The 25,855-nt window shown below is 50.7% G+C and overlaps 1 protein-coding gene across 32 annotated transcripts in view; it reads left to right on the top strand.

Annotated features, from left to right (window-relative positions):
- The window catches only part of TENM4 (teneurin transmembrane protein 4), a 2,118,216-nt gene that overhangs the window by 1,893,125 nt on the left and 199,236 nt on the right, over window positions 1-25,855 (top strand). For all 32 annotated transcript variants that reach the window (XM_051821885.2, XM_051821866.2, XM_051821785.2 and 29 more), the window contains one exon: window positions 975-1,210. In XM_051821885.2, the coding sequence (XP_051677845.2) occupies window positions 975-1,210 (236 nt within the window). The remainder of the gene's footprint in view (window positions 1-974; window positions 1,211-25,855) is intronic.

Here is a 25,855-nt window from a genome sequence, read left to right as displayed (position 1 = left end):
AACCATCTCATGTAGCAGTTATTTTGGTGGCTCAGGCCCTGTATTGTGTGTACTCTTGCCCTGAGTGTGTACTCTGGGACCCCATGCATCTTGTATCCCAACAGGGGTGGGGGCACCCTGAGACTTTGGGGGGTTTCAGGCCCACATCCTGGGCCAGGTGCAAATCCTCCCACGGCTGCAGTGAAAGCCAGGATCTGAAGGACTTCCGGACACCTGGTTTGGCCACAGCCATGTGCTTTGACCATGCACTGCTGGGCGGTAGGATGCAGTTGTCCATCTGTCCCCGTGTATAGCTTCTGCCTGGGGCTTGCTCACAGCTGTCTGGCTTCCAGGCAGAGAGCATTTGCTGCCATTGGCCATGGAACAGTCACTAGTGGATTCTTGGCTGTGCCCAGAACTTAGTGGGAGTTTCCTTACAGCAACCCTAGTCAAGACCCCTTTAGAAAGATGGGCATTCCAATCCTCAGCGAAGATACACTGGCAATGTAGGTATTGGAGGAGAGGAAAACCTTAGGTCCCATTCCCTTCGGGGGTGTTTTAGATACTTGCCAAGTGACTATAATAATTTTAGAGAATAAGGAGCTTGTTCCTTAGCACACAGCATCCCACACCCATCCATTCCCAGGACGAGGACCTCACTGGCATCCTCTGTTGAGCTGGCCACACCTTCTGCCTCAAGCTGGGTGGGTCTTCCCACAGGCAGGGCTGTCCCATCCGTGTTCTGTGGAGCCGTGTCTTCGTGAGCCCTGTCCTGTGGTCTGGTCCGCGGCTCTCCCTTTGCTCGTCCCTGCCGTCTTCGCTGTGGTGACTTCTCTCTCTCCCTCCCTCCCTCCCTCCCTCTCTCTCTCCTCTCTCTCTCTCTCTGTGCAGGCTCCTCTGCATGCTTCTCCACTGCTGCCTCTGTCTTGCAGGTGGAGCTGGGCGCCCGGTCGTTCGGCAGAGCCTGACGCCATCTCGCTTCTCTCCCTCCACAGGCACTTCCTCTTCAAGCCTGGGGGCACCTCCCCGCTCTTCTGCACCACCTCGCCAGGGTACCCCCTGACGTCCAGCACGGTGTACTCGCCCCCACCCCGCCCCCTGCCCCGCAGCACCTTTGCCCGGCCAGCCTTCAACCTCAAGAAGCCCTCCAAGTACTGCAACTGGAAGTGTGCGGCCCTGAGTGCCATCGTCATCTCGGCCACGCTGGTCATCCTCCTGGCATACTTTGTGGGTAAGCATCCCTCACCCCAGCTGCCCTCGGCTCCCCCCTGGCCCAGGGGTTAGCAACCAGGCCTGTGTCACAGCCACCAAAGCACACAGAGTGGGCCACGCAGCCCTGGAGAGCTGGCCCGGCCCACACCCCACACGATCCAGGCCAGCTCTTTAGAGCCCTCCTCTCTCCCCTTGGCAGTTCCCCCAAGAAGGGAGCTTAGCCCTGCCCTGTATTTGTTGGGTGCCTGCCTTGAATGTATGCACTCAGTGAGCCTGGCCTTTGCGGTGCGGGCGATGGCGTGTGTATCATGGATTGCAGTCACTGCACATGAAATGACAAGTTGGAGAGGATGCACGGCAGACAAGCCTCTCCAGTCAGTGCTGCATGGCTTCCAGGGGGAGTGAGGAACAGGTGGGGTGCCCTGGGTTTGGAGGGAAATGGCCAGGAAAGCATGTTTGAAGGGGAAGGGCCTGGCAGGCGGTCTGCGAGTACTGGCGAGCCCATGATGGGTGCCATCATGGCAGGGGCTGAGGGAAGTTTCAGCAGAGGGAAACGGATTCCAGTGGGTCACCAACGCTGGCTGAGGGAAGGGATAGACCCAGAGCAACTCTGGCTGTGCACGTCTTATCTGATCCCAGATCACGTACAAGGATACGGCAGTCTCCTCCTGACCCTCTGCCTGCCCGGCTGCCACAGGGCGGCTCCCACCATGTGTTCTCCTGATGCGTGTCCTAGCACTTGGCTTTCCTACCTCTGGCCTCCTCCCAGCAAAGATGCTAACCTGTAGAGACCTGTGGGTGTGGTGTTGAGTGGGCTGGCCTATGTACATCAGCCTGCCAGTGCAGGCATCCAGGGGGTGGTTGGCTTCACCCTCCGTGTCCTGTGCAGTCGTCCACTCCTCTGGCTCTGAGACCCAAGGCTCGAGAAGGCCTTGAAATCGTGCCGAGGCATTCTGTGATATTTCTGTAAGCAAAAGGGATTTCTTCAGTACCAGCGCAGTAAATCAAAATAGAACTAACTCGCAGATGTCAAAGGAAGACAGAGTGCCTTGTAATAGTCATTGTGGATGAAGAAAAGGGGCTGTCGTGAGAGGTAGTGAGTGCTGTCACCAGGAATGATTAATACAGCAAGAGCCACCACTTCTCCAGGACGTGGAAAAGAGATTCCACATGGATGGGACTATGGGTGATATAAGCTAGAAAACCACTTTTCTCTCAAGATGTCTGCATTTCATAAAAATGAGTCATCAGAAAGATGCCACTCCTACACATACATGGCGAGACCTTTTTGTGTTGCAGGCTACACTAAGCTGCCTCAAAAGTGTCAGGTCCCTTTTCCTCTTGTGAACATTAGGTTAGAGAATTTCACGGCTCCACAGCCTGCAGGGCATACATGTCGCATCCCTTTTTCTGTGATTGATTAATTGTTGCTGCCTGGAGAGCTGTGTTGAGAAGAATGCTGAGGCTGCATCCATATTCGATTGAATAGAATCCATGTGATTGATTAGTGATGTCTGTTGTGGTCACAGGGGTGGAGAATATGGATGACTTCCCAGGTATTTGCCATTCCTGCTCTGGGTCATTGGATGGAAAGAACAGCCAAACAGGGAGAGGTCAGAGATCCATCCAGGCTTTGTGAGAGGTGCATCATTCATGTAGATTAGGTTTGAGGGTCCAGGTACCATCACCTGGCATGATATTTTCTTATAGCACCACCAGGACTTTGTCCTCAGCAATGACTGGTACAGCTCTTGCTTTTGACTGACACTATCATTCCTAAGTGAGTGGACTTTTGGACAGGCAGTGTCACTGTTGAAGAGTCAAGTGGTTTGCTACATTTGGATGTCTACTTGTTTTGCATTGAACTCTTGAGGTTTTAGGCTGTGTGGTCTAGTTCCAGGAGAGAGAGTGAATATTAACGTGATTAAAATCTCTTGTTTTCCATCCCATGGGCTTCTTCCTGTCCCACTGAATGAGAATACAAGGCCACTCTTCAACATCTAAAAAAGGGGCTACTGTGTTAAGTAGTGAGCTCCCTGTCATAGGAGGGGTACGAATAGAACTCAGTAACCACTTAGCAAGAATTATATTCAAGTACTGGCTGGGAGTTTTTAATGTGTGATCTTTAATTATCCTTCCAACATTGACAGTCCTTGAATTAATGATTTTGCAAATTTTATTTTTAATTCAGAAAACCCTAGGGAGTACTGGGTTTAAACAGGCACCATGATAAGTGCTAGGGTTAAAGAGATCATCCCTACCCTTAGGGTGTTTGTAGCTTAAAGGAGGTGACAGCCGCATTAGCAGGTGACTGAAGCAGGGACCTATCTACACAGCAGCTCAGGGGCCCCAGCCAGGAGGACCAGAGAAGGCCCTTAGGAGTGGTGATGCTGGAACTGAATCTCAAAGTAGGAGCTAGCTGGAAGTAGACATCCAGGAAGGCATTTCAAACCAAGAGAACTTTCAGAGACTTGAGAGAGGGATGTGGTGGCGAAGAAATCCCCTGTTTGCAGCATTTGAAGGGTATGGCAGCCAGTGTAGACGTGTTGCATCCAAGTATGAAGACCAGCTTGCAGGTCATGTTGTGGATGGTGCGGGGTGGGCTTTAAGCAGCATGGGACATACTCGGTTTTTTATTCTAGAAAGACGAGGGTAGAGGCAGGAAGCAGCAGAAGGTGGACTGCTCTCGAAACCATTGTACACCAGCCAGGGAAAGCTGAAGGCTTCGTCAGCCTTGACAGTGGCAATGCAGGTGGACAGGGATGCAGACCCAAGGTCAACAGGGGAGATTTGGTATCTCAGGTTCGAGTAGATGGTTCATTTGATAAAGCATCCTTGCCCCAAATAAATATGACCTTTCATAAAACGCTGTCAGTGTAGAAGCATTAGGCCTGGGCCCTGGATGCCACAGCTGAGGATCAGGCCAGCCAGGCAGACCGGAGGCCTCCTGTTTGTCAGCCAGGTGTTGGGGAGGAGCACCGGATTCTGCTCCCAGCTCTGCCACACGGCAGGTGTCACCGGGGGCGGCTTCTCTGTCTGAGTTCCGACTTCCTTAGCCCTTAGCGGAGAGGACTGGCTGTGGCCCGAGGAGGCAAACATGCTGCGGGCAGGAGGTCCACCCCGACCTTTGTTCCGTGCCCGAGGCCGCAGCCTTCCTGATCTCCCCACATCTGGGCGAGAGGGGCCAGGCCGGGCCTCCTGCTGCTTGGCCAGAGTGACGGGCTAGGGAGGAGCTATCCATTATTAAAAATCAAATTAATTGTCTCTGCCGAGCACAAATATCCTTAACAAAGACTTCTTTTCCAGGGGACCAACTGATGTAATCAACCAGCACCAGCACAGATACTTAATTAGATTTTTGATGAAAAATTGTGTTTAATTTCAAGTATAATCAATTATTAATTACTGTAATGAGTGAGTCTGACTGGGTTTACTAATTAACTCATTTAAAAATTATGAATCACCTTTTCATTTATAATTATTTGCTCTGTCCTATCACGTTCTGGATGAGAACTGCATCGTCTCCCCACAGAAGGGGGCAGCCAGGACAGAGAAGGGAAAAGAATTTTCCTTGTGCTGGTATCCACCCAGGGCTGCCGTGTCTGCACCATTGTCCCGACGCATCCCTTTGGCTTCCAGCTTTAGCTGAGAAGTTTCTGGAGAGGCCAGCAGGGGTGACCTTTCAGTTAGGGTGAGGAGACAACTCCTGGTGTTTTCATGGGAACGTAGAGAAACTGCAGTGAGCACCCAGCACCACCCCTATCCCCCACCCCCACCCCTGGCGTGGACAGCGCCTCGGGCCTTGTCTTGGCCATCTCCAGCTCTCTGGGGGTGTTGCTTGGCTGTGCTGGCCTGGGTGGGACTCTGGGGAGGACCCCACCCAGCTGTGGGACCTGTTCAGAGAGACAGCACCCCCCAAAGGATGTCTTTTCTGAGCAACAGCCACCGAGGTGAAGGTGTGGGGCACTCGTGAGTCTTCCAATACCCTGCCCTTCCTGTTCTGCGGAAATCTGTTGGCTGAATGAACTACAGGAGGGGAGAGTGCTAAGAGGAGAAGGTTGGTTTCAGGTCAAATTGTGAAGCTGTTCTGATGTTGGTAGCATTTAATTGTTTATAAAATAGTTTCACTTACAAAAGGTATGGTGTAGTAGTAAAAATGGCCTTGGTCACGGCTTCTCGTTACTGCTAAGAGCAGTTAGCTTTGCTCATGTGATGTCCACATGTTCGTTCCTTCCTGTCTGTCTGTCTGTCTGTCTTTCTTTCTTTCTTTCGATTTTATTTATTTATTTGAGAGGTAGCGTTACAGACAGTGAGAGGGAGAGACAGAGAGAAAGGTTTTCTTTCCATTGGTTCACTCCCCAGATGGCTGCAACGGCCAGAGCAGCACCGACCCGAAGCCAGGAGCCTGGTGCCTCTTCCCGGTCTCCCATGTCAGTACAGGGGCCTAAGGACTTGCACCATCCTCCAGTGCTTTCCCAGGCCATAGCAGAGAGCTGAATTGGAAGAAGGGCATCCAGGACTAGAACCGGCACCCATATTTGTTTGAAAGTCAGTTACAGAGAGAGGAAGAGACAGAGATCTTCCATCCGCTGGTTCACTTCCTAGATGGCCACAACAGTCAGGGTCAGGCTGGGAGGAAGCCAGGAGCCAAGAGCTTTATCCGGGTCTCCCACATGTGATCCAAGCACTTGGGCCATCTTCTGCTGCTTTCTCAGGCCATTAGCAGGGAGCTGGATCAGAAGTGGAATAGCTAGGACATGAACCAGTGCCTGTATGGTTTGCTGACATCCCAGGTGATGGCTTAGCTCACTATGCCACCACGCCAGCTCCCACACGTCCTATTCTACTCTAAGTATTGTGTTTGATATTCTCACTGAAATCTCCTAATGATCCCATGGACTCTCATGGTCCCATTTACAGATAAGACCACTGAGACCCAGTGAGCTTAGGGAGTGAACCCACTGTCACATGGTGATGTTGGCCTGGTGCTCTTCCCAGCCCCAGGTACTTTGACTCTTAAACTGATGATTATACATTTTTTTTCCTGAGTTCAATGTCTGAATCCTTATGCTGTATGTTTCCCATCTTAGCTTTTGGTTGTTTGCAGTTTGTCTTTGTGCCTAGCATTGGGCCAAGCCCATCATGTATATCTCTCCCTTGACCATCCTAACAATTTTGTGGCGTGACTATTATCTTCTAAGTTGGGAACCTGAAGTGCCAAGAAGTTGGCCCCTTGCCAGGGTCATACAGTCAGGAGAAGGCACAGCTGGGATTCCTGGCTGGGCTTGAGAGTTCAAGGCCCTGCTTTCAGCCACTGTGCTGCTGGACTGGGGCTTTGTCATATTGACAGAGAATCTCAGCACCCAAGTTTAGGCCCTGGGTCCGTCGCTTACTGACCGTGAACTTGGACCAATTGCTTCAGCTCTCTGAACCTGTGTCTGCTTTCTTTATAATGGGTGGGCTGGAATGACGAGCCCGTTTTACAAAGGAAACCCACAGGTGGCAGCATAGTTGATCATGTAAGTTGTGAAAAACAGCCTGCTTTTCAAATCGCCTGTTTCCCTACTTTGTGACACTAGGCTGGTCTACGTACCCTCTGTGGGCCCCAGTTTTCCTGTCTGCAAACTGAGACAAATAATACTGGGTACTCTGCAGGGTTGTTGTGAAATTCCAGAAGAGATCATCAGCATAAAGTACCTAGGCCGCTGCCTGGCACCAAGTTCACACTGCGTGAATGTTAGATTCCAGTATTATCAATGGCGTCATTAGCAGAATTAGCATTTGCCACCAGTCCAAGAGCTTTAGTAACTCTTGAATGAGGACCTGGGCCAGGCCAGTCTGCCCGCGGCGCCTGCAGGCTCCCCTGTCCCTGTCAGTCACAAGGGCAGCAGAGAGAACAAGCAGGGGAGCTGTCAGAAAGCATTTGTAGGGACGTCTCGCTGTTCCAGAAAAGCAGCTGTGCAAGAATCGTCACCTACAAAGCACCGCACGTCATTTCTTTAACTAGGACAAAAGCTGATTTTGCTTCACTGATAGTCACCTCTTTCCAGATAAAACCGACAGCTTCCCTTGCATTCCGAGGATGTGAAAAGCAGATGGTGAGTGCCACAGAGGAGCTGATATCCGGAGGCCTCTTCAAGCACCCGTCTGGCCAGATAGGCCCTTGGAATAGGAGACTTGAAAGATTTGTTATAGGAAAGACAGCAATGCCGTTACGCTGTAACAAGCACCCACGATCACCCCAGGATGCTGTTTCTTCCGGCACCAGGGCCCAGTCCACCCTGGCACCCAGCAGGTGCCGTGTGCTGTGAATCTCTAAGGCAGCATGGTGTTGCTGGGCAAGAGGACAGATTTGGGTCAGTGGTGGACATCTCAGCTGCCACGCCAGCCTCAGTTTCTTCATCTTACGCCCTTGGGAAGGCTGCTGCGCAGGTGGAGTGACAGACTCCTGGGGAACCACAGGGCCCATGAGAGAGGACATGGCCCTTGCTGGAGACCTCGGAACGTTGTCATTATCACTCCCTGGACCTCAGCTCTCTCAACCCACAGTGTGGTGGGAGTGGGTGATCCCACAGGGTCCTCCGGGTCTAGAGGTCTCTACCTGTGGGAAATTAGGCCAGGACAAAGAGTGGAGTCAGAAATAAGGTCTGGATAGCCACAGTGCAACATTCCAGCACACTTGGTAGCAATGAGTAGCAACGTGGGATCCTTCGCAAAATTAGGTCACATTTTTCACCTCTACCCAAAGCTGATCAGGGATTGCAAGGAGAACCGTGGTGGGAAGTGGTGATATGGTTTAACTTATAAGTGTGAATGTTGCTAAGCTGAATCACTGCTGTTCAAAAGGTGGCTGTTAGAGGGCTTTGCTTATTGGAATATTACTGCAATTCTTGGTCTGTTAGAGCCAGGGTCTTCCAGTTTGTGAGGCACCCTGGGGCTCTGAGTGTGATTTGCATAGAGCCCTGTAGGCTGTCTGAGGACCGTGAACACCTTCCTGTGCAACCTGGAGGTCAGTGTGGCAGCATCCAGTTAGAAGAGCTCGCGGACTTCCTTGCCCTTTAAGGGCTGTTGCTCAACCCCCCATCCACTAATGTCTCACTCTGCCGAGTCCTTGGTCTCTAGCATAAAGTTGGGCACTGAGTAGCTGTGCTCAATGAGGCTTGATTGAAAAAAGACCTTGTGACGTGGTTAAACCTGCCAAGGGTAGTCCAGGCAGAACAGGATGAGCAAAAGCATGGTGGCCGCAGTGTCCATCCTGTGTCCTGGGGCTGAAGTACAGGACTTGTGGTAAGTGAGATGTTAGAGAGGCAGGCCAGTGTGACTGCACCTGCCCCTCTCATGCCCTCCATCTGGGTCAGCTCACGCAGCATCGAGATCACAGAAGCGCAGGCCTGTTGCACTGGGGGCCAGGAGTTACTGGTGAGAAGTAAGCCTCATTTTCTCACCTTTCTCTGCAACAGCACATCAAGCCTTTTGGACAGAATCCCTAGACTTGACTTTATAACCCAAACAAGGGGGAATGGAGGTGACTGAACTTGGTCTTTTAGGAGACCGAAGAAGCGATAAAGATACAGGATCCTATATTAACACCTTTCTCTCCAAGATTGGTTCCTTCATGCTGCTCTGTGGGAACTGCTAATAGCAAGATGGATGGGCGGGTGGATGGGTGGATTGATGAATCGATAGATAATAGATAGATAAATGGTCGGTGTTACACACCCCAGACTGATATCTTCCACCTCCCCAAAAGGACGACTTCCAGACCAGCATTGCTCTCTGCAGCTGAGTGAAGTGCTACCTTGGAGAAAGGGTGAGACTTGCTCTAGGGGGTTGCAGGGGCCACAGCCAGACCCCAGGGGCAAGAAAAGGCTGAAAGTGGCTCATGAGAGAAGGCTTTTTTTTTCCCCAGCAGGAGCGCTCCCCCTGTGGAGTGGGCTATCTCTGGGAGGACCGTGTCTGGGAGGAGAGGGGGATGTGGCGTCCCCAGACTTGGTCCACCCACGATCTCGAGGGTATCATCCTCCTGCCAGTACCCACCCTACTACCTGGCCAAGGGCTTTCCCTCTTCTAGCTGTAGCTTCCTCATCAGTAAAATAAGAATAAAAACAAACCAACAAACAGAAGACGAGGTGAAGGTATTAAGCCACTCAGCGTGTTTCAACTCAGCATGAGAAAAAGACTTTGCAGTTTGGTAGCAGACTTCCTGACAGTGGAAGTGTTCAGGCAGTGGGTTGTTGGGTTTGTTTGCCTGCGAAGTATGCTTGGTTTTTTTATTTGGAGGAGAGTTTAATAAAGAGACTAATTATAAAAGCAAGGCAGTCTCTCAAGGAACAGTACTACCCTAGTCTCACCATGCCAGGGGACTCTACTACCTGTAGGCCAGATGGGGCAAGGGAGTGGGTGGTGGTGACCAGAAGCTGCAGAGAGTAGCCACCAGGGAGGGCCTTCTGACACAGCCCAAGGGAACCCATGGGCCCAGGCTGTGTGAATGAGCCTCCCCAGCCACAGAGCAGGGCGCAGAAGGCTGGAGAAGGAATCCGGAATCTGATGGGGACATCAGCCTCCCCGCCTTCCATAGCCCTTTCCTTAGTGCTGTGCTGGGCTCTGCCTCCAGTTCCAGGGGCCTCCTGCTAGGACTGAGCCCCAAACCACTCCTGCATAAGTCTTCCTTACCGTCACTAGGCCGGGACCCTGCTATGTTTTTGAAAGATGCGGAGACTGAGAGGGAGAGGCAGAGACAGATCTCCTATCCTCTGGTTCACTCCCCAGTTGCTCAGAACAGCTGAGACTTGACCAGCCCGAAGCCAGGAGCCCAGAACTCAGTCTGGGTCTCTCATGAGGCTGGCAGGGATCCAAGTACTTAAGCCCTTATCTACTGCCTCCCAGGGTGCACATTAGCAGGAAGCTGCAATAGGAAGCAGAATCAGGATCTGAACCCAGGTGCTCTGTTATGGGATGCAGGGGTCCCAAGTGGCATTCTAACTGCTGAGACAGATGTGCACCACCCCCCCAGACATTGCTTTTTTTTTTTTAAGATTTTATTTATTTATTTGAGAGGTAGAGTTACAGACAGTGAGAGGGAGAGATAGAAAAAAAGGCCTTCCTTCCGTTGGTTCACTCCCCAAATGGCTGCAACAGCCGGAGCTGCGCTGATCCAAAGCCAGGAGCCAGGTGCTTCTTCCTGGTTTCCCATGCAGAGGCAGGGGCCCAAGGACTTGGGCCATCTTCTGCTTTGCCAGGACATAGCAGAGGGCTGGACTGGAACAGGAGCAGCTGGGACTCGAACCGGCGCCACCCATATGGGATGCCAGCACCATAGGCAGAGGATTAACCTACTGTACCATGGTGCCAGCCCCCAGACTTTGCTTTTAAAGTCAGAGTCATTGAGATACAATTTACATACAGAAAATTAGTACATTTTAGGTATACCATTCTAGAAATTCTGATGTGTAGAATTCTGTGTACCATTATATGAATTCTGAAGTACAGAATTTTGTGATCACCACTAATCCAACACAGAGCACTGGGGCTGCATTGTGGTGCAGTGGGTACGCCGCTGCTGCCCTGTGGCATCCTCTTTGGGTGCTGGTGCTTGTCCTGCTATTCTGCTTTGGCTACAGCACCCTGCTGACGGCCTGGGAAAAGAAGTGAAAGTGCTTGGGCCCCTGCCACCTCCATGAGAGACCTGGAAGAAGAAGCTCCTGGCTCCTGGCCTCAGCCTGGCCCAGCCCTGACTATTACAGCCATCTGGGGAGTGAATCAGAGGGTGGAAGATCTCTTTCCCTCCCTCCCTCCCTCCCCCCACCTCTGTAACTCAATCAAATAAACAAATAAGTCTTAAAAAGAAAACATAGCATTTCCACTGCCCCTATAAAGTTCCTTTGTGGTCATGCCCCATCCTAAGCCTCTACATCCACTTATCTATTCTGTCTCTGTAGCTCCAAGTACTATTTTTCTTTCTAAGATTTATTTATTTGAAAGTCAGAGTTACAGCATGGGAGGGAGAGAGAGAGACAGAGAAAGAGAGAGAGAGAGATCTTCCATCTGCTAGTTCATTCCCCAAATGGCTACAATGACCAGGGCTGGGCCAGGCTGAAGCCAAGAGCCAGGAATCTTATCCAGGTCTCTCATGTAGGCCCTGGGACCCAAGCACTTGGGCCATCTTCTGCTGCTTTCCCAGGCACATTAGCAGGAAGCTGGATCTGAAGTGGAGCAGCCAGGACTGAAACCAGTGACCACATGGGATGCCAGCACCACAGATGGCAGCTTAACCTGCTACGCCACAATGCCAGACCCTCCCACCCCAATCCGGCCCCAGCACTGTTTTTGAGAAGCATAGTAAAGCAGTGATTTCTCTTCTGGGCTCGGAATCAGGTATTACATCAGATAACCTCCATACACTAAGATATTTAAGTTTTGAGGAAATTTCAGAATTCAAGATAGCAGGCCAAGCAGTGGAAGCATCCTGGGGTTCTCTGTGTCTTGTGCTTGACCTTGAAGGACAGCAGCAAAGCCTCACTGTTGTCAATGTGAGCACACAGGTTTGCATCTTCTGCCTTTCTCGCGGGTGGTTTACTCACGCGCCGACACAGTCCCCATTCTTGTCAGGTTTGACAGCTCCGTGGTGTTTGTGCCGTTAGCACAGCCCTGCGTTCCTGCTGTTTCCAGTGTTTGCTGTTATAAATAGCGACTCCGTGAACATCTTTGTGCCTCTGCTCTGTGTTCCTCCTTTGACTGTAGTGGATGCGGCGTATCCCCCACAGCGGGATTCCTGGATCAAAAGTGGGAACAGTTGAACGTTCTCCTTACTCTTTTGAAGCATAAAGCCTCTACCCAGGCTTCCAGTATCCCCACCCTGCGGCCACCATGGGCCTTTGTGTCTGATCTGAGGTTGGCCAATTTAACTGGTGGGTGGTGAGGTGTTCACAGTGGCTATGAGACCCTAGAGGGAGCCCCCTGTCACCTCCTGCCCCTTCTACCTGTCAGTCCTTTCTCAACAGCTTTGCTCCAGTGTCAATAGTTCAAAAGCTCCCCTGTCCACCTCACACTCAGCCAGGAACCCTCACTTGCACCTGGATCACTGTGACCACCTGGATTATAATCACCTGGATTATTTAGTGTCTGTCCCCACAGCGAGAGCACGGACTCCACAAGGGCAGAAGCCACTTCTGTCACACTCAGTGTCGTAGCCACAGCTCCTGTGGTCCAGGGTAGCAGGTGTTCCGCAGAAGTCCATTGGGGACAGAAAGGAGGCGGGGACGCCAGCTGCAGGAGCTAACGTGTTGCAAGGCGTGGAGTGGGGCAAAGAGAGAGGAAGAGGAGAGGCTCTGTGCTGGGAGGGGATGGAGGCCCGGGCGCCTCAGTAGCATGGGAGTGAGGAATGACTCCTGGCAGCTGAAGAACGGGAAAACTGGAGGCTGCAGCCGGGGACCCAGAGCTGACTTTGGACCCTCGCTCATCTCCTCTGGGCCACTACTCTAAGCAAGACCTTTCTCCTTGCTGAGCTTCAGTGTCCTGAATGATGGTGCCTTGTGCCTGTTAGAGTCCCCAGGGAGAGAAATCTGCTGTCTGCATGCACTGGCCAGCAAGGTGTGTGGATTTGGGGCCATGCAGCCCCTGAGCTTAGAAATGTTGCCTCCAGAGGGAGGGACCCAAATTGACTGGAATACTCGTTTTTAGGGTGAGAAGGGCCTTAGAGGTGGAGGCCTTCGCCCTCAGGGCTGTTTCCAAGCCCCTGAGCACACAACCCCCTCTCCTCCATTGCTGGTCCAGGAAGTAGCCCCAACCATCCCTCCAGGCGCTGCTTCCACATCTTCGCCCAAGAGAGTGTGGAGAAGACATCCCTTTTACAGATTTTCCTCCGAGGCTTGTTTTTATTCCGGACTAATTGCTGCGAAGTAGCATAATTCAGTTGCACAAGGGTGCAGAGGAGGTCGGGCTTCCTGGTGGCACTTCTGTCCCCTTACAGATTCCTAACGCTCAGGCAGGGCAGTCAGCACTCAGGGCCACACTCAGGGCTGCCAGGGCCAGCGCGCGGGGCGGGGGGAGCGGGGCGGGGGGGGGGCACTCCCTAGGCGCTGGTGTTTTGAGCATTAAGTGGGAGGAGTCTGCAGGATGGGTGTGGGGAAGAGGCAGGACTCGCCTGTCAGTCATCCAGATCACCTGCAGGCGTTAAGCCCTCCCAGGTCCTCCAGCCAGAGGCTGTCCCAGAGCAGAGGCCAGGGTTTCGGGTAATCTGGGAATATGTGGGAGGAGCCTCTTCGTGCTCAGGTTTAAAAGGGTGGGGCGCCTTCTCAGGGCCTGTGTGTGGATTGTGTCCGGGACCGAGAGGGACAGGCAGAGCCCGAGAAGCTGGCGCCACTGCCTTTGCATCACCCGTGGTTTTGTGGAGAGCCAGATGCATCGTAAGGGGTGTGTGGCAGTAGCAGACAGATGATAAAGTGTGTCACTGGATTCTGAACCGTATCCCTGTGGATTCTGAAGGAGAGAGCAATTCATTCTAACCAGGAAGATCAGATAAAATTTCCCCAAGGCATGGAGTTTATAAATCGAGTGAGATATTGGAAGAGAAGAAAGCCATGGTTTTTTTGCAGGTTGGAGCAGCCGGGGCAGAGGCAGAGGGTGGTGGATGGAAACGTGGGTGACTTTTGGCACCTGTGTCGGGGGAGGGGGCATCACTGCATCCGTTTGTGTGTCTCCCTGTTTGTGGGCCTCGGCGTCTGTTTCACTGACGGCTATCAAATGTAGAAGTGCAGGGATCCCAGTAACTGCAGGCGGACAATGGCTACTTCCTCCAAGAAGAGGAGCCCCACCAGGCAACACAGGAACGCCCAGCCTCTGGTCCTCTCCAGCAGTCTCGGTGCTGCGTAGAATTACAGCCACCTGTCTGTCGTGCAAGTCCTCACGTAGAAACCGAGACCCACTGCTGTTACCTCACTTGTTTGCTGCAATGTGTGCTGGAGAATAGAGCTGGGCCTAAACACCCAGTTTTCCGACTGAATTGTGGATAAACGCGGCCATCTCCAAGACCCTTCTGTCATGTCACAGTGCCCCGCGCCTGGGCTTTGAGCGCACAACGGTGGCTTTGCCGTGCTGGCTGACGCTTTCTGCTGCCCCTGCTCCCAGCCCCACCCAGCAAGGCCTCCCCTGCTGTCACAGCAATAGCAACTCACAGAAACCGGGAGCCACCCAGGCACTATGGCGGGCGTTAGGTTTAATCGTCCCAGTGGCCTTACTATCCAGTAAACGCTCATCAAGCACTGAGCAAGTACAAGGCGCCAGGTCCGTCTGAATAGTTGAGAAACTGAGGCTCTGTCCAGAGCCGCATCACGAGTGAGGGACGGGGCCTGGATTTGTCCCACCCCGAGCCTGTCCTCTTCCCAGAGCTGAGGCAGGAAGGGCCCGAGGCAGCTCTCTGGAACTGATCTGCTGGGATGAGGCAGGGGCGCCATGCTAAAGAGAGAAACTAATGCACAACCGACATCTGCTGCCTCGTGCCTCGCACTGCGCCAGCTTGGCCATGGCCCTGTGCCTCCAGCGGGGATGTGGAAGGCACCGTGCGCGCTCCCGGATTGCAGCCCTGATGGCGTTAGCTAGCGGGGCCCAGCACCTCCTGGCAGCTGCTCTTGCAGTTCTCCTGGCTTCGTCCAGCACGGCGAGATTGTCACCCACATGACAGTTCACTTTGGAGAGAGCCCTTCCTGCTGGTGTGTGGCAGGCAGCGAGATCTAGCGTGCCCTTGAGCCTACGCTTAGATTTTGCTCACAGCCTCCAGCCAGGAAAGGGAAAAGACGCCCGTGCCTTCACCGTGCCGCGGCCACCCCTTCATCACAGTGTCCCAGGTCTTGCCTCTCGTGCGTCTGTCGCGTTCTGCAGCAGAGAAAGAGCCTGGGGTGTCTCAGTCTGTGTGTGACACTGTCCGTGTGTGACTCTGTGTAAGGACCCCCCCCCCGAACTGGGTGTGCAAAAGGGTCTTGGAGAGGAGATGGGGTACAAAGAGAGTAGTAGAGCTTTAGAGAAAAATTTAGAATAAGTAGCATCTTTCCTTTCTTGAAGACTGGAAACTCCTCCAACGTGCCGCTTCTGTCTCCTGTCTGTAAGACATTGAGTCAGTTCAGCAGTACAGAGCATACACCTGCCTGTGAAGCTCTGACACAAGGAAGCTTCACCTGTAAGTCTTTGCATCTGTCCATGTGCAAAAACCAGACTGTGTTAAACTAGAGCATTTGGGTACTCATGAACTATGAAGCCATATAATAATGTCTTCTGTTTTCAATATACTGTATGTTAGAACCTTAGGGAAACTTCATTCTTATAAGTACCTGGAGATGGTTTTCTTTAAAATTTATTTATTTAAAAGAGTTACACAGAGTGTATGTGTGTGAGAGAGAGAGAGCGAGCGAGCGAGAGTGAGCTCTTCAATTCACTGGTTCACCGGGAGAAGGTTCTCTATTATTTCCATTTCCACAGGTGACAACACTGAGGGTCAGAGTGATTGAAGTGGCTGAGCCGCTGAGGCACAGCTGCTAAGGGCCAGAGCAGGGAGCCTGGTACTCTTTGTACACATCTGCTGCACCAAGCACTGTGTCTGATGGAGAATTGAGCAAGGGACAAGAAGCACAGGTGCACACACCATCAGGGCAGCAGGTGCAGAAATAATGATGAGAGCCTAGGGCTGAGAGCAGAGGTCACTTTGGCTGGGAGTGATGTGGAAATCTTCACAGAAGAGGTAGTATTTGAAGTAGGCCTTGAAGGATAAGGGGATTTTTTTTTTTAAGTAGAGAAGGGGGGTGTGGCCATTCTGGGCAGAGGGCTTTCTGTGAGCAGAAGCATGGAGGCTGGACAGGCAGGTATGTTCAAGGGACAGAGAAATCCACACCAAGCATCAGGGAGAAGTAATGTGGACCACCAAATATTATGTTCAGTAAGTGCTTAAAATGCTCTTGTTAAATCGTTTCTCTGCTGAAGACATATCACCTTAAGTTCCTGTTTTCAGTAAAGTATAGCCAACAGAATTTGACCAGTAAGACAGAGCCACTCTGTCAGTGAGAAGGAGCATTCCTCCACTGTCCCCATTTCTGTCATTATTGTTTTACAGCTGATCACAAAATCAGTGTGGGAGAGTGGTTAGGGGCAGATTCAGGTCCATGTGGCTTTGACTCAGATCTGACTTTGGACTTGACCTCTAAGGGAGTGGCGACCTTGAGCAAGTTATTGAACCCCTTTGAGCCTCGCTTGCCCTATCCTGGAAGTGAGGGTAAATAAAGTAACAGTAATAACAAAGGGGCTTGGTGATGACCAGAGCACTCAGCATGGTACCTGGCACTGTATCACTTCCGGGTCACGACCCTGACTGCTGTTCACCTTCATTATCACGGTCATTATTGTCCTCAGGGTGCCTGGAACTGCATCATTTGAACTTCCTAATGCAAGGACTGGACCAAACCAGAGCTCAAAGAGAAACAAAAGGGGAGATCCTTTGTGCAGACCAGGATGGAAAGCAGGGAAACATGCCGTCCCAAAGAGCTGGCGTATGCCCAAGGGGAAGGAGCCCGGGAAGCCGTAGGGAGTAGCCGAGGGGCGTCAGACACTCTGTTCTGGGAGACGTTACAGTGCTCTTTCCAAACACTTCTCATTATAAAGAAATATCATCCCAAGTCCCAAATCCAGGTGGCAGGCTCCACGTTACACTGTCTGCCCTGGTTCCTCTCACTGAAATGAATGCTCCAGAGGGAGAGGCCGGTCCTAATAATATATACACAAATTAAACCTCCATTTGAGATACAGTGGGGACCACCTCCTAATTGGCTTTGATCTTGGGGAAAAAAAAAAGAAAAGTTACATGGCTGACATGGCAAAAGCAATCAGGAAGTGGGGGGGGGGTGTCGCTCCATGAAGCCGAGGTTTTCTAACAGCTGTGGAAAGGGAGCAGCATCAAAGCACGTTCCTCCCAGGGCCAGCCAGAGCCACGCGTTTCTTCTGGCTCCTTGGGGCCCCAGCACAGGTCAGGGAGGGGGTGGTGTGGCCCAGGTGAGAGGCTGATTCAGTGCAAGAAGCTGAATGCGGCAGCGCTGGATACCAGCATGCCCACCCCCACCCCCAGACCTCTCCCACCCCCGCCCCCGCCCCCACCACCACCCCCATCCCCACCACCACCCCTACCCCGTCAGGAACCGACAGGGCCATCCCAGACCTGGCCTTGTTGCAGGGCAGTCAGGCTGCTCACCCCTGCAGAGCAGTTTGAACACACAGGCGATCCCTGGGGTTTCCTGGCCCCTTGGATCCTTAGCGAGGCCTTGAATATAAAGGGCAGTCCATGGGCCCCGGCTGGGTTTCAGCACTTGGTCTGTGTGCAGTCACTGCCTTGGAGGTGGCTCTGCTGGCACAAACCGCTCTTCTCTTCTGGTCGGGGCTAAAGGGAAGCCCATCCTGAGCTTCCTTGAGGACAGTGTGAAAAGAGCTTGGGATCCGGAGTCCCAAGAACTGATTTGGCTCTTCCTGCTGCTACAGGAATGATGCAATTATAGGTGACCAGCGTGCAAACTTAGGTTAATAATAAAAATAGATGAACAGTATCTACTTTGTAGCTCCATTTTGAGATGCCTAATATATAGAAGCGGGGTTAGTGACAGGACCTGCCTTAAAGAGTTGGGAGATGTAATGACCGGGTGCCTGTGGCTCCTCCAGCACTGTGTGATTCACGGGATAAAGTTTTCACGAGTGAGAGCCATCATTGCTTTAATCATCACCCTCATTACCTCTGGCCCCCTCCTTTCCTCCCTTTCTCCTTCACTCCCCCCAGTCAGGTGGCAGGGGAAGGCAATGGGGGAGTAATTCTGCCCTGGAGGCAGGGCCTCATGGTGAGCTGTGGCCCCCTTCCATCACTTTACGCCCAAGGAGACAGCTCCCTTCATCTGGGAAGGACAGGCAATGAGGATGATCGTCTTGCTCTTAGGAGACTTTTCTGCCGTGACGTAGTAACAGGGTGGAGTAGTGGAACGCTGTCTGAAGCTGTGTCCTCAACTCAGCCCCAGGCCTTGGCCACGAATGCTCTGATCGAGTCTGGGCCTCCTCCCCTGTGCAGTGAGGGTTGGGGGATCCCTGGGAATGGGCAAGTCTGCTGTAGCCACCTCCCTCTACACCAGACAAAAAACTCAGGCTTCTTGGCTTTCCCATGCCCTGAGGTTCCTTTGTCTTCATTCTCTAGGTGAAAAAACCTCAATACACAATAAAAATGATGACGATGATGATGATGATGCCAGCAAGGAAGGCTGCCACCTGACAGTGTACCTTGGCAGATGCCAAGCCCTGTAATGAACTCGCCCAGTGCATCGCTGCCTTTCAGCCCCACAGCCGCTCTGTGCTGAGAGTTAGCCTCACCATTTTACAGATGAGGAAATCGAGGCCCACAGAGTGACAAAGTCGTAACATCAGAGCAGTGACGGAGCCCAGGTCTGGCTGGCTGTGGAGGCCTCATTGCCGTGCTCTGGACTCCAGACCCAGCCCAGGATTGGGAGTGCAGCAGAGAGAGGCCAGGTAGCTGAGTGAAGTCAGTCTTCAGATCAGCGGGGGGTGGCCACCCCTCCACGTCAGTGACGTACAAAAGAGGTCTCGCAGAGGCTGCTGGGGGAAAGGTCCCCGGGAAGGCAGCTTTCTTACTGTGTTACTGCAGGAATGGTAGCTGGGTGCAAATCAGATTCTGGCCCCAGGTCTCCGACAACTTGCCTTGTCACCAGTTTTTGGTGCCCTCCAGTTAAATTGACGTTTCTCTTCTGTATGGATGGTGGGCACGCCTGGTTCTCTATTCTGTAGCACAGGGTGCTCCATCTTCTGGCTCGGGATCGACTGCAGCTCGATTTACAGAAACACCAAGCGGCTGCTCACGAATCCTTCCTGAACAGCCTCCTTCCCCCGGCCCTGCATGGTGCAGAAGCACAATTAACCGAGCCCAGGTCCACTCTCCAGGAATCGCTTCATTTGGGAGTGAGAGAGAGAGTAGCCTTGACAGTAGCAGTCAAGTTTATGCAGGAGTAGGAAGAAAAGCAATGTATCTTCTTGATTTAAAATTAGCCCCACGTCCTCAGACAGTGGGATCCTGCCAGGCTGCCTTCTAGTGATTCTGCTGCTATCCACTGGCCAAACAGCTCTAGTTCCTGTGCTCAGAGTCTGCAAGGTAACGGGGGTGGGAGAGGGCCCTCGGCTTAACTGAGCTTGCAGGTATATGCAAGGGGAATTGTGGGGGGACATATAGAGAACAAGGTGGTGCAAGAAGCAGGCTGAAATGAAGTGTTCAGTGGATGTAGGTAGTAAGGAAACCAAGGCAAAATGACGGTGAGGGCAGCACCTGCCGTCCTCCTAGTACGTGCTGATGTAGTTCTCAGCAAATTACATGCATCTCACTGCATTCTTAGAGGCAGGTATTCCTGTCCTCATTTTAAATATGAGGAAATAGACTCAGAGAGGCTAAGTATTTTGCCCAAAGTCACAGAAACCAGTAAAGGACCAACTTCTGAATGCTCTGGGTAGATCTGAACTTGCAGACTTCCTCTGCCTGTAGGCTGCTTGCTAACTTGAGTGTACTTGATTTTGGTTTGCTTTTAAGATTTACTTCATTTATTTAAAAGGCAGAATGACAAAGAAAGTGAGATCTTCCATTACCGGGTCACTACCCAAATGGCACTGACACCTGGGGCTGGGCCAGGCTGAAGCCAGGAGCCGGGAACTCCACCCAGGTCTCTCACATGAGAGGCAAGGGCTCAAGCACTGAGGACAACTTCCCCTGCTTTCCCAGGTGCACTGGCAGGAAGCTGAATCAGAAGTGGAGCAGCCAGGACTCAAACTGCTACTCCAGTGTGGGATCTGGTGACCCAAACTGTGGCTCAATTAGCCGTACCACAGCGCCAGCCCATGTCCATGGTTTTGAATGTGGGTACTGGTCCTACCTAAGGCAGTCAGGACTTGAAGGAATGGTGGCCCCATGCTTTATCCCTGAGAAGAAAGTCCCTTAACAAACTGTCTCAAAGAAGCAAATCAGGCTATGCCATCGGCAAAAGCTTTGCCTTAATTTTTGGTTTCAGGTATTGTGATTCATCAGTGTAGCAAGATGCCAGGAGCCTGTATTTTGGAAGCAGTCAAATCTAGGTTCAGACCTGGCTTTATCATTTCCTGTGTGTGTCTCTGAGTGAATCAGGAAGCCTCTGTGAGCCTCCCATTTGCAAAATGAGTTTCTCAGGGCTGAGACATGGACTGTGTCACTCCCTTTTCTAGTGCCTGACACGGGCACACGCTCAGGAGGGTGTTCTTCCATCCTCCTTTTCCTCCTCTTGTTGCTGAGACTTGGTTGTAGAATTTCCTCTTTCATATAAAACAACATGAAAGGGCATTTGGAAACCAGAGAAGACAATGTATCCATAATCCTGCCACTGTAATTCAAAGCCTGATGTCATTTTGAAGTTTTGTTTTGTTTTGTTTTGTTTTAGGATTTATTTATTTATTTGAACAGCAGAATTACAGAGAGGCAGACACAGATTCCATCCACTTGTTCACTCCCCAAATGGCTACAATGGCCAAAGCTTGGTCAATCCGAAGCCAGGAGCTTCTTCTGTGTCTCCCACATGGGTGCAGGGGCCCAAGCACTTGGGCATCTTCCACTGCTTTCCCAGGCCATAGCAGGGAGCTGGATCGGAAGTGGAGTAGCCAGGTCTTAGCACCCCTATGGGATGCCAGCACCACAGACGGCAGGCGGCTTTACCTACAACACCAGCCCTTTAAGTATTTCTTTACAGACATTTTTTCACCTGCATGCCTGACATTACAGAGATGCAGTGGAGAAAAACATGCAATTTTGTGTCCTGCCTTTTTTTTTTTTTTTTGCTCCCATACCATCATATGTTAAGCGTTTTCCCTCATTGCTCCTTGTTATAGTTATTTTTTATAATGATTGCCTTGTACTCCATCCAGCACCTGCACCATAATTTAGCTAAGTCAGTCTCCTATTTTTAGACATCTTGGTTGCTTCCAGTTTTTTTCCTATTGCACTTCTGTGTACTCTTCTGTGTCTAGGGCTTCTTAGTTTGGAGCTCTGAAATGCTGTGACTTTGTATCAAAACCAGGAAGGAGAGTCTGTAGTTGTTGCTGTTGTGTTCTCTCTTTGCAGTTTCCACCCATTAGAAGACCATAAGTCACAGAATTCTGGTGACTTCATTTCTAGAAATTACCTTATGGAGAAACAAAAGCAACAACCCCCAAAACTGAGCCCTGACCTAAAACTGAAAAATGGGTCCCTGGGTCAGTCGCCACTGACGTGTGAGCCCAAACTCGTCCCTTGCATCAGTAGTTCCTGTGTAGAGCCTCCCTGGAGGTGCTGCATTGTGCGGGCGGAGACTCTCCTGGCCTCACGCTGGCCACCCCTGGGTGATGGTTTTGTTCCTTGCCTCCTGCTGGCCGAGAGCTGGGAAGAGGCTTCATGTCTGAGGATGTATGCAGCGTTGCTTACAAATGTCAGGATGGGACTTGCGCTTGCCGAGCCGTCTCTCGCGCCTTGCTGTGCTGAAGAAAGGTGATGGGGAAATGTCAGCCCTGGAATCAGACTGACCGGAGCCCCGGGAATCAGAATCTCTCTGAGCCTGGCTCTTGGCTTTCAGAAATCATTAACATTTCCGTGTGGGTGACCCTATGAACCGCTACCTTTCCACAGCCTTTTTCTGAACTCTTAGCATCTTGCAGCTTTTCACTGAATTACAAACTAGTCTCTTTTTTTATCTAGGCCACATTCAGTGTACTTGAGAGTTTTTGCACAATAAATCCACCCCAGAGGGTGTCATTTAGATAATCCTGGGATATGCATGGGTGGAGGGTGGTCACAATGAATTCCTTAGGAAATGGGAAATAAAGTAAATATAAATTAAATTGGTTCAGTGGCCTGGTCCATCCTTTGTAAGCTTTTAAAAATATTTCCTAGCTTTTTTTTTTTTTTTTGATTCATCACTGATACTTCCAGGTTATTTGATTCAAATGCATCTAGTGCCATATATAACTTTTTTTTTTTTTTTTTTTTTTAATTTTTGACAGGCAGAGTGGACAGTGAGAGAGAGAGACAGAGAGAGAAAGGTCTTCCTTTGCCGTTGGTTCACCCTCCAATGGCCGCCGCTGCAGCCGGCGCACCGCGCTGATCCGATGGCAGGAGCCAGGATCCAGGTGCTTTTCCTGGTCTCCCATGGGGTGCAGGGCCCAAGCACCTGGGCCATCCTCCACTGCACTCCCTGGCCATAGCAGAGAGCTGGCCTGGAAGAGGGGCAACCGGGACAGAATCCGGCGCCCCAACCGGGACTAGAACCCGGTGTGCCGGCGCCGCAAGGTGGAGGATTAGCCTATTGAGCCACGGCGCCGGCCGCCATATATAACTTTTTTAAAAAAGAGTTACTTAGTGAAAAGGCAGAGTTCACTCCCTGATGGCCACAATAGCCAGGGCTGGGCCAGGCCAAAGCCAGGAGAAACCTGGAACTTTATCCAGGTTTCCCACATGGGTGGCAGGGGAAAAATATTTGGATCATCTTCCCCTGCTTTAGCAAGGAAGCTGTATCAGAAGTAGAGCAGCCAGGAATTAAATCAGCACTCATGGGGGATGCTAGCATCGCAGGCAGTGACAACCTGCTGAGTGCACTACACCAACCCTCATACACAGTTGGTTATCACTGGGCAGACACTTATTCAGCTTTCTTTTGCTGGTGGTTTTATGTTGCACAGACTTAATTTTTTTCTCCCATTTATTTTTTATTTTTTTCCCAAAGAAACCCTTTATGTAAGGAATATAGTCTTCATGCATTTCATAAGTACAACTTTAGGAATATAGTGATTCTTCTCACCCTAGCTGCCCTCCTCCTCCCCCCTCTCCAATTCCCAGTCCAATTCTCTACTAAGATCCATTTTTATTAACATCATACAACTCTACACTGAGTAAAGAGTTCAACAATTTGCACACACACACACACACACACAAAAAAAAAAAAAAACAACTGTTTCTCAACAGTCAAGACAAGGGCTGTTTAGTCATTGCATCTTGAAGTTAATTTCACTTCTTTTTTTTAGAAACTTAATTAACTTTAAAAAAGCATCAAAGAATGATACATCTTTTGTGAGTGCTTAGACATTATTGTAATACAACTCTTTGAGGACAGAGGTCCTACATGGGAAGTTAGTGCATGGTGACTCCTATTGTTAATTTAACAATTAACACTATTATGTATGACGTCAGTGATCACCAGAGGCTCTTGACATGAGCTGCCTAGACTGTGGAAGCCTTTTGAATCCACAGACTCCATCAGTATTTAAATGAGGCCATAAGCAAAATGGAAGTTCTCTCCTCCCTTTAGAGAAAAGTATCTCTTTTATGACCACTTTTTTTATTACCACTTTTTTCCACTGGGGACTCACCCACCAAGGTCCTTCATGTAGGACATTTTTTTGCCACAATATGTTGGCTTTCCATGACTGAAATGCTCTCATGGACTTTTCAGCCAGACCAGAATGCCTTAAGGGCTGATTCTGAGGTCAGAGTGCTACTTAAAGCAGTTGTCATTCTATGAATCTGCTGTATGGACTGCATCCCATGTTGAAGCATTCACTCCTTTTAATTCTGTTATTATTATTATTACTAGATGCCTAATCCTATCCATATGATCACTTTTGTCGCTCCCCCTCTTCGCGGAGGAACGACACAGGACCCTGCGCTGTTCTTTCGTCTGCTCGGCCCTCCCCGGGTTTGCTGCTGGTTCTTCCTGGGTTGGCTACTATCCCTTCCACCTCCGTGGAAGGGCAGTTCCCCCTGCCACCTTCCCCACTTCCGCAGGGGAGCGGCACACCGCCGGCCGGCTTTCTCGGGGGCTGCACAGGTGTTCCTTCAGCTACATGTTCCCCTTAGATGTTCCCTATAGATGTTCCTGGTGCATGCCGTCTCTCTCCTCCTTTATAGTCCTCCTCCGCCAATCCCAACTCGGCTGAGTACGCTGCTCTCCAATCAGGAGCAAGTCCTACAGTTAATTGGTTGAACTGGAGGCAGCTGTGCGGAAGCTGTTTACTTCTCTCCCAGCGCCATATTGTGGGAGAGCAGATGCATAGAATAAGTCCTAATTCGAGCAACTTAGTCTAGTCCGGATTGCTCCCCACAACTTTAATACTTAAGATGGTATTTTTACCACCCAGCTTAAAGGGGCTTGGGGTCCCATGGCTAGTTTTTAAACTATACCCTTAGAAGTAAGTCTGTATGCAGAACTATACAGCTTTACAGTTACAAACTTCATACACTTCCTAATTACAACTTTAGGAACATGGTGATTCATCACACCATGCCCCCCTCCCACCTCTCTTCCTCCTCTCTGTCTTATTCCCACTTTTATTTTTTACTAAGAGCTATTTTCAATTGACTTTATACACATATGTTTAAGTCTATGTTAAGTAAAGAGTTCAACATGAAAAAGAGAAAGCTTGGTTTGGGAGCACAGGCTTCCAAGTTTGAGACTTGCCTCAAACATACAGCAGGTTTGTGGACGAGGGAACCCACTTCCCTGGATAGCAACCACCATGGCTCCGATTCTGCTCCAGTTCCATTGTAACTCTTCTCCAGTCCTGTCTTCTGAATCTACCTTTGTATGGGGATGAAGTTGAACAACACAAGTTAAGTAAAGCATTTGGCAGGCAGTATGTGTTCCAATGTTACCAATTTTGTGTGTCACCACTATTATTTTGATTACTGTAGTGTAAAGAAGAGTGTTCTGTGGAGTTTCCGTTTTCTCTGGCTAGTCTCTGGCCAAGCAGGTACTGTGTCCTTCGGAAAGAGGAGAACTGAGCCAACTGTTCCTTCTCCCTTCCCCATCCCCCCTCCCAGCACTGTAAAATCAACAACGGCAAACAATACACTGAAAGAACTGAAGGCTCACTGGTGGGACTTGTATTGCAAGGTCCTGGATCATGGAGTAGAGCTCTCTGTTCTTTTGGCTTTAAGATGATGTTGCTGGTTGCACTTAAGATCTGAAGTTTGCCACCTCCTACTGCCCAGAAGTCTCACTGTCCAGCTAGCCAGAGCTCATCCCAGTCTTGGTGAGCCTGGGTTCATGTCCTAAATTCTCTGTCTGGCTGAGTCTCCTGAGAGCATCCCTGTAAGTTGGAGGTGGATACAGAGCCTTTTTTTCCAGGTGGTTTTCAGGTGCACTTCATCCTCAGGTCATGTGGGCCCCTGTGATTGCAAGTGGACAAAGCAGAGATGAAGGGACACCAACATCCACATCTCCACCTCCCCCACCCAGCTGTGGGCTGTCCTGTCCCCACATACTTCTACTGGAACCCCGCCCAGACCTGCAGTTCACCTGCAATGCTTTCATTCTTGGCCTCCTCTCTCCCCACCCCAGTGTATCTTTTTTAAAGCAAGAACTGACTTTTGCATCTTGTTAAAAATAAGAGGAAGCTTTGACAATAAAAATTCCTCTCTGTAGAAAGTGGTGAGAGTTCTATTCATTCTGGAATTCGTTAATTCTCATGACCTTTTAACAAGACAGCGCTTTTGCACACTTAGATGAGATAATTGATTCTAATGGGGAAAGAGGCTCATTTAACTGCCTGTGTCTGAGTTGTCTGTAGTTCAAACCATTTCTCTATTACTTTGCAGATGCCA

The sequence above is a fragment of the Oryctolagus cuniculus genome, chromosome 1, assembly GCF_964237555.1.
Source record: "Oryctolagus cuniculus chromosome 1, mOryCun1.1, whole genome shotgun sequence".
Lineage (NCBI taxonomy): Eukaryota > Metazoa > Chordata > Mammalia > Lagomorpha > Leporidae > Oryctolagus > Oryctolagus cuniculus.
The sequence above is the reverse complement of the archived record's forward strand: the minus strand, read 5'-3'. Positions and strand labels throughout refer to the sequence as shown.